This window comes from Malus sylvestris, chromosome 6 (genome assembly GCF_916048215.2).
Source record: "Malus sylvestris chromosome 6, drMalSylv7.2, whole genome shotgun sequence".
Classification (NCBI taxonomy): Eukaryota; Viridiplantae; Streptophyta; class Magnoliopsida; order Rosales; family Rosaceae; genus Malus; species Malus sylvestris.
In genome coordinates this window covers 27,175,713-27,192,949 of record NC_062265.1, presented here as the reverse complement: position 1 = coordinate 27,192,949, position 17,237 = coordinate 27,175,713, and the positions used below count along the sequence as shown (strand labels likewise).

At 33.7% G+C, this 17,237-nt stretch overlaps 1 protein-coding gene across 1 annotated transcript; it reads right to left on the bottom strand.

The window, feature by feature from the left end:
* Positions 1-8,024: 8,024 nt before the first annotated feature.
* LOC126626979 (auxin-responsive protein SAUR50-like) lies at positions 8,025-8,760 on the bottom strand. The gene has a single exon (XM_050296392.1). It carries the CDS (start codon positions 8,625-8,627, stop codon positions 8,109-8,111), a length of 519 nt encoding a protein of 172 aa, XP_050152349.1. The 5' UTR covers positions 8,628-8,760; the 3' UTR covers positions 8,025-8,108.
* Between the last annotated feature and the right edge of the window lie 8,477 nt (positions 8,761-17,237).

Sequence of the window (17,237 nt, the reverse complement as noted above, 5' to 3'; positions counted from 1 at the left end):
TATCAGGGCTGCAAAATATCGAGATAAAAACCGTTGTTTTGGAAGAACCTGATTGCGTGATGATATTGATGAACTGGTTTGATGCAAAAAATTATTTCTTCAATTTCGGCTTTCCATTTCCAAAGCTTGTATCATGTTCAACATAAGAAAAATAAATTGAATCAATAAAAGCATATGAATTCAATAAAATCAAAATTGAATCAATTAAAAATAATTGAAATGTAATACTCCCCTGATTGAAGACGAATAAATTCTTTTTAGCACAGCGTGAATAGCGTGCTGATAACATGTTGTGGCATATATATTTAATAGAGAGGTGCGGCAAAGGGAAAAAGAGAGAGTGGAGAATAGGCTTGAGGAATTGTTTGTTAATTCTCCAGTCTTTATGCCTTTTTTTATAGTAATTAGGAGGAGAGAAACTTGTTCTCCAAGTAATACAAAGTATATTAGGAAAGATCTTCTAGATCCCAAAGGATTCCTACTTTATCTCTACTTAGGATTTACACAATCACATATTGATAAGAACATATGTCACAACATTAATTTCATTTTATATAGCATATTTTGTTATTAAATTTCCAATCTATAATATATCTATAGGTAAATTTATTTTATGTAAATATTAGTTACTGCCTGCTGGGCAAAAAACTTTCCTTTTAATGAAAATGCATTTTTAAAAGTATAGTAAATAGTACCAGGAAAATGTATAAATGTGGTTTTTCGTTAAAAGTGAACAGTATCAGAAGTATTTTGTTAAAACTCCCTATCTTTTAATCATGTATGCCGAGTTAATCCAAACTGAACGGAATAAACGGTCCCCCAATATTTTTTTTTAACTTAAAGCCTAAACGGTCCGTTTTTTATTTTCTTATTTAACCAGGACCGAAACGACATTATTTGGGCCTGAATTTTACAAAAAAATTAAAGCTGCACGCAGCAGCAATGGAAAACTGCAGTCAGCAGATCCAGCAAGACCAGAGCCAGAAGGGCGGCAAAACAACAAACTAAGATTTCTGGCAGAGGTGGGGTTGAGGGAGAGCGAAATGTGCAATCGAACAACGTTTCCAAGTTTGAAGGGGCCGCTAAAAATTTGTGTTAGCTTCTTTATATCTAAAAATATTATAGATCTTAAAGTTAGAATTTTTGAAGTTTTTTTTTTCCTTATTTGGTTGTTTAAGATTGAACTGATTTTGATTATTTAGTGAATGTTATGTTTGTAACTCTTTTTACTTACTATTTAATGACATTTGTAAACTTACAATCAATGAATCCTAAAATTTGTTTTGATTTAAGTTACTGCTTTCTAGCACCAATACATTGTCCTACTTTTTTTTTTTTTTTTGAAAAAAAAACCATCTTAAAAAGAGGCCCTTTTACAAATTTCGTAGCTCCCTAAATCTCATGGACGGCTCTGATTTCTAGGCTTCTTTCCCGGCGAGAGGAGGGGTGGCCACCCCTCTCTATGCCTTAACAGCTTCGCCACTGATGATATGTAGACAAAAATAAATAATACCATGCGACAAAGTGTTTCCTGGTTTCAGTTTCATTATTTACTACAGAAGCAGAGTATACAGTTTCAATACTTGCTGCTCAAGAGTGTGTTCGGCTTCGACGACTTGTGAGCGACGTTTATCTATCTATTGACAAGCCAACAATTCTGTTTGGGGACAATCAGTGGTATCAAACCTGCATCCAATCCATTGTATCATGCCCAAACAAAACATATTGAGATTGAGCACCGATCACTTCATTTGTGAGAAGGTGTTTAATGGAAGAATTGTTGTCAAGTTCATTCGTAGTGCAGAGAATACTACAGACTGTAAGACATATTCTGAAATCACAACAACAAGACATTAGGATCACGAATAAATCAAATCAATATATAAAATAGAGATCGACTAATTATATTAAACTTATCTGTAGAATACGGAAGACATTGCAGAGTTCTAGGTCGTCTTCTACTTCCAGTACTTCAAAATATCTCTCTGCTGTGAATAGGGTTTAGCGTATTTTTTTAGAGATTGAGCGTATGGAAGCAGGGACTTAACCATAGTATTTATATCATTAGGGTTTAATCACAGCTGGCCTATTATTGGTTGTGAAAATCAAATCCTATCACTTAAGTGTTTAAGTCCCACCATGATACTATATCTTTGTAGTGAAATCCATCAGATTTCTTTAAGTCAATTGCAAAGGTTTAGACTCCATAATCCTTATTATGTTAGGACTATCGGATCACTTTGGTTGCTAACAACTTGATAGACAAGTGGCTTACAACAAAACGATCCAATACAACATTCATTATCATTCACAATCTTACATTCTCCCACTTGAATGTCAATGATTCATCCTAACAAAATAAGAACTCATGGTGATCACTGAGTCTTCATAAGTATGCAATAACCTTTCCTAGCAACCTGTCACTTTGAATCGAATGCAGAACCAAAGAAAACAAAGAACAATTTGGTCTGTTCCTTGCACTCCAAGATCACATACACATTCAACTTAAAGCACTTTGTTGCTATCTAAGTCATGGTGTCAAGAGTTAATAGTCAAAACATTAGCTCACAATAGTCGAACTGAAAATATGAAAATATATTTCAGTACAAAAGTAGTTCATAAAAGAACTCAACAACGTTGGTAACAACATCCAACTTTTCTGTCAATTTAGAATATGATAAGAGAACGAGTAAAATACGGCATACTATTTACAAAATCAGAACCTCTTATTAAAACTTATGAACAAAACTTAAACAAAATTTACTCTTAAAATATCAGCCACTAACACTTCAAATTTTTAACACAAAAGGTAATCTCTTACTCCCACTGATTAGTAGAGATAAACAAATTATTACTCCCACTGATTAAGAGAGTAAAAAAAAACTTTATAAATGCCTATAAAATGAAACAGACACCTTTCAAATACTCCCATTAGCAAAACATTAGTCATGGGATCTAAAACATAAAATTTATGAGCTCAACATCTTTATTTTAGATATTTGTAGGGAAGTGATTCTCATGACTGAAAAACTATACAAAATTATTTGGTCAGTTTTGTTCATCTAACAATTGACAGAAATAGAAAACTTTAACTGAATGTTTTCTAATGCATCAAAAGCATATAATTCTATAATCATCTTTGGACAGAAACTAATTATATTAGGTTTGCATAGCTAAAACATAAAATACAAGGGCAAACATATATAGCTTCAACACTTTTGAGCAGATGAAGTATATACAATCTTGTCAATTCCATGCTTCACTATACATTGATTTATAGTTGTACTGAATAAGAAAACACTTTTGAGCAGATTAATTATTCATCAATAACATATAAATCACAAGTTCAATTTCTTGAACAACATACAAGAATTAATAAGCAAAACACTTTTGAGGAGAATATACTCATTAACCCTTCTTGAATTTCTTACAAGATTAGTTGCATATGTAACAAATAAAATATAAACAAGTATGATAATGTACGTTTTATCTACCAAAACTATGATCATTAAAAGCATGCAAAATTGATGAGTGTGAAGCCCATAATACATTATTTCTCCCACTTGGGCAAACACTCAAAATTGCAAGATTAAACACTAGAGAAAGTGGTTTTCATATAACAAAATATAGGCTAGTTGAATCAATAAAGATAGTGTACACAATCCATTAATAATATAAGATGACAAATTTTTACAAAGTTTGGAGTTAGAAAATCTATCAAAATTGTAATCAAATAGGATTTGTTGCAAGGTATGTAAAAACTCCATCAGTATTTCCCAAGCTCTACCAAAATTTCAGATTTAATCATAATTTAAATAAAACCAATTTACAATCTTTAATATGCTCAAAACACAAAAATTTCTTAAATAAATTTGTGGAGTAACAAAATAGTTGGTTTGGACATAATAAACCAATCTATATGTATCAAAATTAGGCTTATATAAGGAACAATATCTCAACATTATTAATCGATCTAAAAGTGACAAGTAATTAGATAAACCAATGGCTACAAAATTTATTTTAGTGTATGAGAGAAGACCCGCATATGTGTTAAAGATTAGGTAATAAGAGAATCCAAACTCAAAATTTATGTTTTAATTCTAAAACAAAGTCGATTAAAGTAAACATATAGATATCTCAACAACATTAATTTTTCAACAATAATTTTAATCCAATTTAGAACTCACAGAAAATTAAGGCAAAAGATTGGCAAATTTACCTATTCATTCTCAATTTTGCAAGATTCATCATGGAAGTAGTCGAGTTGTGAAGGATCGAACCAACTTCAAATTGCATGATTGTTACACCTTTGGGCAGAAACTAATCATGCAAAGAAAATACCTGCATAGCTAGCCAAAACATAAAATACACAAAATACATATAGCTTCAACAGCTTTGGCCAGATGAACATATGTTAAAAGTATTTTATGATTTGTTATAATACTAATTTATAATTGGTGAGTGATTTCCTAAATTTCCCATTGGGACAAAAGTATTCACCATATAAATTAGAATTCTGATTTTTCAAAATAATCTTTTAGAACAGTATTAAATAACCGTTTTGTTGGATATTCAATGATTCTCAAAAGATTCAATCAGACACAAAAAGTATGTCGTTGTTGACATTGAACAATAGAGTTCTCAAAAGAGGAAACATGGTTATTCAGTTATTCGATAGGGACCAAAATGATCAATTTAGTAAACTGATTCCACTTTCCAATTTTCTCAAAAGACAATTATCATCATAATCAGAATTGAAGACCAAACAAAACATTGGTTTAAGCAAAACAAACCAATACATCTTTAAATCAAAATTTAATTAGTGTTGTTTATAAAATTCATTAGTATTGAGAATTTGCATAACATAAGGACATATTGGAACCATAAACTTGTACAATAATTGATACCAATAGATGTACACAAATCAGTGAAACAATATCACGTAACAAAATTAGTTTTGAAGTACCAAAATTCAGCAGTACTACTTTAGTTTGCAAATTCACTAAAAACTCAATTCTCTTTAGATTGTCATGAAAATTTTTAGGTATGCACTAGACATATATGGCCACTATTTCGAAAAATTTCATGATTTTAAAATTTTTAAGCGAGCCAAACATGAATTCGAAAAGAGAGGTGCTTTAGAAACTGCAGAAAATGTTTAGTATAGACCTGAGACTTCAAATTCACCAAATATTCATTGTTCATCCGATATGCATGAAAATTTTCAGACATAAAGTAAACATAAAAATATGTTATTTCCCAAAATTTCATAATTTTTGAGATTTTACAAGTGTACTAAAAACAAATTCGAAATAAGTTGTGCTGCTGAAACAACAAAAATTCTGCAAAACATACCCGGGACTAAATAATTCACCAAAACTTCAATATTCCTCCAATGTGTATGAAAATTTTCAGAAATAAAGTAGACATGTAAATTTATTGTTACCCAAAATTCCATGATTTTTTGCGATTTTAAAAATGGGCTAAAAATAAAAAATCGAAATGGAATTTGCTGCAGAAACCGCATAAATTCTGCAGGACAGTCCCCAGATTAAAAATTCACCAATAATTCATTTTCGGACCACTGTTGGTGAAAATTTCCAGATTTAAAATAAACATCTCAATGTATATCATACTAAAATTTCATGAATTTATGAGTTACATTGATATATCAAAATAATATTACAAACAGACTATTCTGCAGAAGTCTGCAGAATTCCGACAACATGGTATCACACTTAAAAATTTACCATAAATCCATTTATGGTCCAAAAAAAAAAAAAAAAAACGTGAAAAAATACCAGCGTCTAAAATCCATTTAATATTACGATATGACAAAATTTCATAAAATTTGAAGTTAGGAAAGTCTATCAAAAACTAGAGTGTCTATCAGGCCCAGGTTATAGTGACGACATGAATGGGTTTCCTTTTTATGTGAGTTTCTCACCCTTTTCTACATATCACATTTTTAAATGTAAAGTCCTTTAATTGATTCCTCACTCCAAAACATATTAACACAGAGAATACTTATGTGGAGCAAAAATATTAAGCCTAAATTGAATCATAAGTTGTCCAGACTTATAGGTGATCAACCATATGAAATATGCACTTATACCAAACAAGAGTCTGCAAAAGATTTACGACGCCATTGAAGAAACTCCCGAAAATTTCAATTAAGAATTGATAGTTCCGAACTACTCATATATACATGAATTTCAAATTTGTCAAAATAACTAAAGTCCATTAGAATTGCAAGATTTATGGTTCGAAAATAATCTAATTCATTGAAAGCCCCAATAAAAGTTTCCTTCTAACAGATTTAATCAAATCATGAAATCAATGCAGCAATATAATTAACAAATACAATAAACCTAAAGCCGTGTTGTAATCCTTCTCTGCAGCACAACAATAATTATTCTGGAAAAAGAAGACAACCCTATATACTCAAGAAAACTCCAGATTCTACCGAAAGGAAGGAAAAAGGCAATTAGCCGGCAACAAATTATGAACTCCAAATTCACCGTGTAATTAAATTATTTACCTTTTAATTTTCTATGCCCAATTTCAACCAAAATTGCAATTTTTCAGAGATCATGAAGTCAGGGAAAAAAAAAATATAAAAAATACTCTAAAAATTAAGCGGAAGCCTCAAAACAAATTTTCATGATATGGAACCGTAGAAGGCATCCATCTAAAACAATAAGCAAATTTTCTTTAGTATGTGAATCATCTTCAATAAACAAATTTGCTTATACCTTTAAATCGGACCCTAAGCTTGTTGTGCGGCTCTGATACCACATGTAAGACATATTCTGAAATCACAACAACAAGACATTAGGATCACGAATAAATCAAATCAATATATAAAATAGAGATCGACTAATTATATTAAACTTATCTATAGAATACGGAAGACATTGCAGAGTTCTAGGTCGTCTTCTACTTCCAGTACTTCAAAATATCTCTCTGCTGTGAATAGGGTTTAGCGTATTTTTTTAGAGATTGAGCGTATGGAAGCAGGGACTTAACCATAGTATTTATATCATTAGGGTTTAATCACAGCCGGCCTATTATTGGTTGTGAAAATCAAATCCTATCACTTAAGTGTTTAAGTCCCACCATGATACTATATCTTTGTAGTGAAATCCATCAGATTTCTTTAAGTCAATTGCAAAGGTTTAGACTCCATAATCCTTATTATGTTAGGACTATCGGATCACTTTGGTTGCTAACAACTTGATAGACAAGTGGCTTACAACAAAACGATCCAATACAACATTCATTATCATTCACAATCTTACACAGACATCTTAACCACGACTATTGGGCTAGAATATTCACTTGACTCGTTTGTAAGTACTTTTAAAACAACTGAAAACGCTTTTAGATATAATGTTTTTAGGATCAATGCTTAGTTGAATCCACGAAAGTGAATTCTGAAAAAGTACTTGAACTGCTTCATGAAGGAAGCACGTCATTGGTGCTTCTTTCAGGAAACACTTCAAATGTTTCTAGAACCCAACTATACAAGTGAATCCTGATAAAGCACTTGAACGGCTTTCTGAAATAAGCACATAATTAGTGTTTTTTTCAAGAAGCACTTCAAATGTTTCTGGAACTCAAAAATATTTTCTCTAAAAGAGCTTTCAATCATTTTAAAAGCATTTCCAAACGAGCCCTGTTACATTACTAATTTTGAATTGAAAAGACTGATATTCATATGACCGGTGTGAATAAGATAATCCAAACAAAACCAGATTAACATGTTAATAACAAAGAACTAGCAGCAAAGGCCAACAATCAGTTAACAACCAGGGAAGTAATCCAAATACTATATCTTAATAAACTAAAATATTTCCTACAAATTAAAAAGATAAATGGACAAAACAAAACCCGGATAAGTATGATGTAGGGCCAAATTTTGTTGCACAAAACTAACGAGCAAGGAAAGCAAGCATTAATGAACAAAGAAAATCGATGTCTTTGTGACCAAAGCACACTTAGCCGTCGTTCTTTGAATTAATCTACTTGTATTGCATTTCTTTGAAGCACTTGAATTACATATGTTTGCACAAAATTAATCACCATTAACGATGATATATACATGATTAAAATTGGTTTATCTTAAGCATTTTCAACGGGCTAAGCAGCCTATAAGCACCACCATAACCGTCGTTGATGCTCGAATTTAGACGACGAGAAGGACTGCAAAGCATCAACGAACCATAACCCTTAACAAACCCACAATTAGGAGTACTAGTTTCCTCAGTGCTCTCCATCTCAGCCAACACATTATAAAACAAATCCACGTCACAAGGAAGCAAAATCGGACCGTCGCAGTTGTAACCGTATTCCATTTCGGCATCATCCAGCAGCATCTTAAACAACGGATGATTTGCAAACTCCGTCTTCACTACAAACCGTTGTCTTTGTGGTCCAACGTAGACTGAAAAACACCCGTCCGGAGCTACCTGGCCTTTGCTCTTCCTAGTAGTGGAACTGCAGTGGCATGACTTGCTCTTAGTCAATGAGTTGAGTACTTTGCTGCTGCTCTCTCTTTGTAAACTACATCTCTTCCATGCGTTGGCGATCATATTCTTCTTCCACTTTCTCTTTATGATATCCATATATATGAATTTTTACAAGAAAGTATAAAGTTATGGACTAAAGAATCTGAGGACCAAACACAAGAGACTTGTATATATATATGTGTGTGTGTGTGTGTGTGTGTGTATGTATATATTTGTGTATGCTTGAGAGGTTGGGAAATGAGATGAGGGTCCGAGGGAGGTGTTTATAAAGCACAAAGCCCCATCACCATATAAATACTCTTAATAATACGGGGGATTGTCAACTCTTACAGGCTGATAGATTTTGAAAAATATAAGAATTGTTTAAGGAAATCATGTGGAGACAATGGAAAGGGCCACTTATTTTTGTCTTTCAACTGCAGCGTAAGCTAGCTAGGGTTAGTGGAGTGGAGAAAAAGATAATGTCAAAGAACAAATAATTAATATAGAAATAAATAACAATATATCAACATATGTTTGATTGCAAATTAAGTAAATAAAAGACAACTAAACATATATTTTGGAGTTAATTTAAGGTAGGACCTAGAAGAATATAAACATAAGATAATCAAAGCTTTTGTCACTTAGTAATATTTGGAGGCCAAAAATGCCACATTCTGAGTGGAGGTAGGTTAAGTGAGCTTCTTGGAAGTCCTGGTGTTCAATCCCAGTCCAACATCTGCCTAGGTGCAATCCCCAAAAACGAATTTCTCCATAACACATGGTTTTTGTGTGTAACAAGATTTATTTAGGTCTTTGCTTAAAGTATTAGCTAAGGTTTTATTAGTTTTGACCACTTTGTGTTGAGCACGAGACATATTATCTAGGATAATCGATGAAAGATCACCATATGGGTAGCTGCCATCATGACACTGAATGGGTCATCATACCCTTGTTGGAGTACATGAGTTGATGAGTTCAAGTTTCGTTTGTCTTCTCAATTAAAAATAAATAAAGTTTTTCAACTATTTTATAGAGGAAGAAGATTGGAATGGGTTAAGCATTTTTCATGAATAATTCGTATTATATTTTTGAGTTTAGACATGATTTTTTCATTTGTTTCTTCAACACACCTGAAAAGTAGTAAATTATTAAGTCGAATCCAATCATATACCAAATGAGGTCATAAGGTTTCAAGAATCTCCATTAAGGATTGGATCACTTTTAATGACATGTTTACTTATAGAATTGGAGCGCAAATCATCATGAATTGGAGATTGATAATTTCTAATCAATCTGTAATTCGTAAGTTTAAAGGTACTAAATTATCATATACTATAAGGTGAGATTCAACATTAAAAAAAAAATTGTTATATGAAACAAATAGAAGTTAAAAATAAAAACAATTACGCATTTTAAATAAACATGTTATAATATGACATCAAGATATTTGTTTGGTCGCAACATGGTAATAGAGAGCATACATGTGACCTAATAAAGTTGTCAATATATTTTGTTCAAATGAAGCGCACACGGGGTGTTACAAACTAATGTTCGGGCCTCTCCCACTCACGACTCATTACCAAGAAAACACACATTCTAACACGTAATAGCATTCCCATTTCCACATTTCATGATCATGATGTGGATTAGTGACGATTAGCAATTAGAATTGTGTGAACGTAGTAAATAGGAGAAATGCTATAAAAGTGAGATTCTCCATGAATTATTTTTTGCGATCATATTCTTGACACAATATTTTATAATGTAACACGAAAATTGATGATAAATTGTAAGGCCACAAAGAATTCCCTTAGCATTTCTCTAGTAAAGTTATATACATCCCCCCTTTATGCCCATTTAGAAGACTTGATTAGCCGTCACCAATGCTTGGATGAAACATTCTTCAAACCATATGCAGTTGTCTCTTACTACAGCAGCAACTTGCCTATATTATATAAAGATTTACCTCCTTCACATGAAGCTCCTTCCGTCTTTTGGTCTACTTGTCCTACATGAATAGCTCACAGAAATTGATTTTTATTGAGTTTGCTTCCTTCTTCAGTTTTCCGTTCTTTTATTAATTCTACTATTTCTTGATGCATACAGTCATTAATTTATTGGGCATAGTTAATTTCTACCTTCTTCAAAGTGACTTTATCTGATAACTATCAATATATGCATGTGAGAAATTGCTACGAAATAGCTCGGTCTAGATGGCTTGAATCAAGGCAAAACTTATCAGATAATTGCAATATGTAAGTATTAGAATAGTAAACATGAAAAATTATATTGTACACCTAACGAAACAAGATATATATGATCATGCGTGACAAATGATAATATGACTACTTGTTTGGATCACTATTCTAAAAAATTTCACTAGCGCCGCCTAGATCTTGCTTAGACGTTAGGCGGCTGGCTACTATCCCGATTAATCACTAGGCGTTTGAAAATTAAGAAAATGTGCCTAGACCTGCTCAGACACCCACCTAACCCGCCTAAATTGCGACTCTCTGGAATTTAATGAATCTAGGGGTATGCAATTAGGATTTTAAGTGATTCTCTAAAATTTAACCTATATTCAATCAAGATTTTAAGATAGTTTATTCTTATAAATCCGGTTGTATTCAATTAGGATTTTAAAAAAGTTTATAACATTCTAAGTGTATTCAGTTAGGAATTTGTTTTTGTGATAAAAAAAATTAGGAATTTGTTTTAAAGAATTTTAAAAAGTTGAGGAATCTGAAAGAATTGGCGTATTTTAAGCATTCACAAATATTACCTCTTCCTCTGAGAATTCAAGGGAATTTAATCAAAATTTTACATGAAATTTCCACAAATCCATCAAAATCCATGAATTTATAAATCCCTTAAAATCTCAATTAAATACACCCTCCTAGATAGGAAATAGGAAATTTTTATTTTGTATTTTATTTTTTCAATAAATTGTAAGAAACTTGTTGAGTACTTGGATAAACACTCATTATATGTTTGCTCCCCATATTTTGAATATGTTCTAATACTCTATAATCTATATGTCATTATATTTTACAATTTGTATCCCAATACAATTATATATTTTTTTAAGTATGAGTAGCTATTTATTTATATGTTATATAATAAATTTAACTAAAATTTAAAAAACCACTTAGGCCTCACCTGGGCACTAGGCGCTAGGCCCTGGATTCAGACTCCTATAGTTTCTATGTACATATGTATATGTATAATATTAATATACACTTTATCAAGATCAAGATGCCTTGGAACTATGTGCTTGCACGTAACCCTTTTTTGAGAAAGAGTACGATATTCATTGAAGATTGAAATACGTACAAACTGAGGATAGGGTGCTTACAATGGGACTCGATAAAAATCTTGCCAGGACTTTCAACCCGATCAAAGGGAAAAAGAACGTCCCGCACCAAATTAACTACTAGTACTATCCTCTAATAATAAATTAAAATTTACATCAAGAGGTTCTTCAAACCAAGAAACCGGGTGAACAACAGTGAGACTAAACCTCGCAAGGCGACGAGCCATCTTATTTGCCTTTCTTCGACCGAAAGTGATTTTCCATTGCTTTAAGTCATGCAGAAGCCGCCTAGTATCGTCGAACATATGTCCATAATAACTATTATACGCTGCACCTGTATTTTGAATTGCAGAAATCACCAACAAGGCATCCCTTTCCACTTGAACCTACTCTGTGAACCATCTGCGCAATAATAAAGCCGCTGCCATATTAGCCATTACCTTTGCATGAAGCGTCAATCTCACGTCTCCCTCCCTACTCACCTGCGCTACCAAAAACTGTCCCTCCGAGCTTCTCACTACTAGCCCACAGCCTCCAATCGACCCCTGCTCATCCCATGATGCATCAAAATTACATTTTATCCAACCAGAGGCCGGAGGTTGCCATTTATTTGTTCTTGCTGAGGAGTTATGCGGTGCCGCTTCATTCCATTTTTTAAACTCAACCAACCATGTTTGTGCCTTGATTTGGGTATCCAACGGAGAAACCTCAACACCATTCCAAATGAAATCATTACGAACCTTCCAAATACTCCAAACAAGGACAAGTAGTAACTCAAAGCTTTCCTTGGACAAATTTTGCACCATATGCTCCAACCAACGTCCAAATCCTCCTCAATTTGATGAAACGAATGGTTCCCAATGGACTTCTAAACCACACTACTGCCACTCTAGGACACATTAGTAGAGCATGTTCTACAGTCTCTACCTCTTTATCACAAAAGCCACAAGTATCCTCCACAATCGCCCATCTGCTCTTCAAGTTCACTTTGGAAGGCAACACATTCATATACCCACACCATACACAAATTTTCACTTTTCCCAGGACCTTAGCTTGCCACAATGCTTTCCATAGGAATCTTGTATCAACATTAATCACTGATCCCATAGGCTCATCACCACTCATTCCCGGACCCGATCGAGCCACAAAGTACGCACTCTTAGTATTGAACAAACCATTAGGGTTCTTTGCCCAAATCAACGAATCAGCGGGGTAGAATAAACTCAAGGGTATGCTCAAAATCAAATCCACTTCGTCCTCCAAGAATCAGCTACAAACTAAATTAGAGTTCCACTGAACCCCATCGTCCTCCACCATCAAAGATCTCACCGTAAGCTCTGGGTGCACCCCCACCGGTCTGGGGCTAGGAACTTTGAATAAATGTTCCTATGGCAGCCAGCTATCCCCCCAAATATGAATTCGCAAACCATCCCCCACCCTCCATCATGCCCCTCGACAAATAATAGACCTAGATGCCGCCATATTACGCCAACAGTAGGAATAATTTGGTTTGACTGGAGCCTGTAAGAATAATAATAATAATAATAATAATAATAATATTAAGCATGTATAGTACACTATTCACAACACAAGAATTTTTGGAGGGACCAAGCTCCGATTGATTTAAAGCTTTCAACCACTTAATTATTAAGCTAATATTGGTCAATAGCCAACGCGTGCTTGGACAAACAAAGACTTTTTCTGGGATTTCAGTTACTTTAATATTAATTTTACCGTAAGGCACATGTTTTGGCACTCATGCACTTATTCTGAAAACAACAAAAATCTCGAAGCATGCATGCACTCATTGACATGTAAATTGGTTCTGCAAATTCGAATTCTTAATTCTTTTATCGATATTTTTCACCAGTTGCTCACGATACATATATCGATCCCATGTACTTCAAGAAACGATACATATATCGATCCCATGTACTTCAAGAAAAAAAAAACCTTTTAGGCATTTTCAAGACGAACCACAAACAAATTAGCAATGCAATTTGGTTCTCCGAAGTAGAATTCATACTCATATCTTACACAGATATCACGTTAAAATATAAACATTAACGCCCAAAAACATTTGGCAATGTTTCAAGACAGACTCAAGATCATTTAACCTATCTTGCAAGATTTTACTCCTAACGTGAAATTTATATTTTCAATCAAGAAATCTTTAGTTACAATTTATTGAGTAAAGACGTCATAAATGATGAAGTTGTTTTCATCCAAACAACAACAACAACAGAGCCTTATTCCTCTAAGTGGGGTCGACTGTAAGAATTCAAAATTTTGATGCGAAAATAACTTAACACACAAATTAAACCCTCTTGTTGTCAATTGTAGTAAAGAATGTAAATAGGGATCGTTCTAGGCCGGGGATTAGGAGGGATTGCTAAAACACTTGAAACTGACTTAAAAACGTAAAATTAAGTTTAAAACACCAAACTAGACTCAATAGATGCAATACAAACTAAAAAGACTCAAAACTAGTTTAAAAGACTCAAAACAGCTTAAAACAATGAATTAGACTCTAAACTGACTCTAGGGATGGTTTTGGATGAAATTAGGTTCTAACTTGACTCAAGACACTTAAAAACACAAATCAAAACAGATTTTGACTAATAAAACACTTTAAAGTAAAGGGGGATTTGATTTTGACGAATTTGAAAACAAAACAAACAGATTGTAAACTAAAACAGATTTTGGACGAATTTGGGTAAATTATGGATGATGGGCTAGCTAGAGGGTTCTTCTTCACACATGACACACTTGCACATAAACCAATTTGCAGTTGTTCTTTCGATAAATCATGAAACTCAACACCCCAGATTAATTAGGTCCGCTTAAATTAACCTTCAAGTTCTCCTTAAGTTATTGAATTGGATGGGAAAGCGCATACAACAATTCAAAGCATTCTTCAAAAGTCCTTTACATGAACAGCACAATAAAGATACAATCAAAGATCTTTAAGCATCATGAAAACTATAAGTATTGACGAGGCACTCGTTACTATGATGAGCATGAAACTCCTGCCAAGAATTCATTTAACGCGATCGTTTATAAGCGACCTCCACTACTTGTGAATATAAGTTTGTAACTATTAGGTGAAACTCCCTTATACTCTAGCATCATATTCATGCATGCAAACTAAGTGTGCACTCTTAATAAACATACACGAATAAGTTATCAATCAAGCAGTTAAACAAATTGAATTCACAACTTATGAAATCACAACTGAAAGTAATCAAATCATATTGCAAGCATGAACATGGTTTCAAATTCCCCCTAACTAAGGGGGGGTTTAGTTCCTCATACTCACAAAGCAAAGATACATAAACTTAAACATTGAAAACAAAGAATGAAAACACCTAAAAACGCTTCAACAATCCAACTTGAATGGCAAGCACGTCCAAGGGTCCTCCTTCTTCTCTTTGTTGCGGCACAAGGTGTAGTTTGATGGATGTGTATGGATATATGGAAGGGAATGGCTAAATGCGTTTAGGTTGGATGGAGGTCACGGCAAGGAAAGGGAAATGAATGGATGAATGGATGGTGCTCACGGCCAAGGAATGAAAGTGTAAGTGTATGGAGTTGTGAGATGTGAATGTAGTGTCTTTGGATGGATTTTTTCTGATCTTCCTCTCTTGTTATGGTGAAGGGTTGATGTATTTATAGGCTAGGGAGATGACCACCATCTAATTAAGGTAGTAGTGGTGTATGTTGTAATGGGTGTAGTGGATGAGTGTTTGGTAATGAGTGGATGTAATGGGTGTAGTGGATGGATGTTTGGTAATGAGTGGATGTAATGGGTGTAGTGGATGAGTGTTTGGTAATGAGTGGATGTAATGGGTGTAGTGGGTGAATGTTTGGTAATGAGTGGTTGTAATGGGTGTAGTGGATGGATGTTTGGTAATGAGTGGACGTAATGGGTGTAGTGGATGAGTATTTGGTAATGAGTGGATGTAATGGGTGTAGTGAATGAGTGGATGTAATGGGTGCAGTGGATGAGTGTTTGGTAATGAGTGGATGTAATGGGTATAGTGGTAATGAATGGATGTAATGGGTGTAGTGGGTGAATGTTTGGTAATGAGTGGTTGTAATGGGTGTAGTGGATGGATGTTTGGTAATGAGTGAATCTAATGGGTGTAGTGGATGAGTGTTTGGTAATGAGTGGATGTAATGGGTGTAGTGGATGGATGTTTGGTAATGAGTGGATGTAATGGGTGTAGTGAATGGATGTTTGTAGTTGTAGGTCAACACACTTGCACACACACATGCTGATTTCTAGCCTTCTAATCTTCAAAAACGTCTATCCTCATGTCTCTATGCTTGCACTATCCAATCTTGGCCCAAAAATGCTCCAAATAGCACTTTGTTGCCAACTTTGTTATTTAAACTTACAAACACACAAAAATAGCTTAAAGTACTAAAATAACTAGAATTAAACTAAGTAAATGCCAAGAAACAAGCTAAGTTGCATAAATATGCTCCTATCAAATTCCCCCACACTTAGCTTTTGCTAATCCTCGAGCAAAACAAAAGAAACAAAATGAAACAAAACAAACAAAACACAACCTAGCCTTCCAACATTTGCCTCAGGGATTTCCAATGCACATGACATGTTAAAAATCATCATTCACACAGATTTTTGGTTATCTTCACACTTGAGCACAAACTTAATCACAGTCACTACTTACTAGTTCACAATTAACCAATTAAAACAATGTTTTGAATGTAGTAACATGCCTTAGAGAATTTTCTCAATTCCTTACAAGATACTCTCTATTTTCACACACATTTTCTGACCACACACCCTACACTAGTTATATGTGAGAAGATTGATGTAACACGAAAGACTGGGACTCACATATGTTATAACAAATGAAGCAATTTTCTGGAGTTATTAAGAATGTTTAGATATGATCTCATGAATGGAATGCTACTACTTAGATGCGAGAACCAGTGACACCATATGCTCATACCAATTTCGAACTCCACAAATTGAAACACACAACACTCAAGATTGAAGTCAAGGGTTGTAACAAGGCTTGAGGGTAATGGCTAATAAAGAAAGGGTAGGAATAACAAACGTTCTTAACGCGATAGCAAGCAAAGCAATGAAATAGACACTTGGAATTCACTTTAGAATGCAGAATCAACTATTCATGGAACTCTTAGGGCCGAATTCAATGTTTTGGACCCTTTTTTAACAAACAACACTTTAGAGCTCTTTTTCATACTCTTTTTTTTTTCTTTTCTCTACCCGTGCCTTATTAAGGACTTTGGTACACACACACACAAGAATCACTTCCCCCACACTTGCTTTCTGCAATACATTGATAAAAAAAGGAGTTCATTTTAGGTCATGCTTTACTATGCTTCAAGAACAAAGGTATGGATGGTCCTAAAAC

What these genes read in the sequence shown, in the direction of transcription:
- LOC126626979 (XM_050296392.1), bottom strand. Translation starts at nt 8,627, where the DNA reads ATGGATATCATAAAGAGAAAGTGGAAGAAGAATATGATCGCCAACGCA.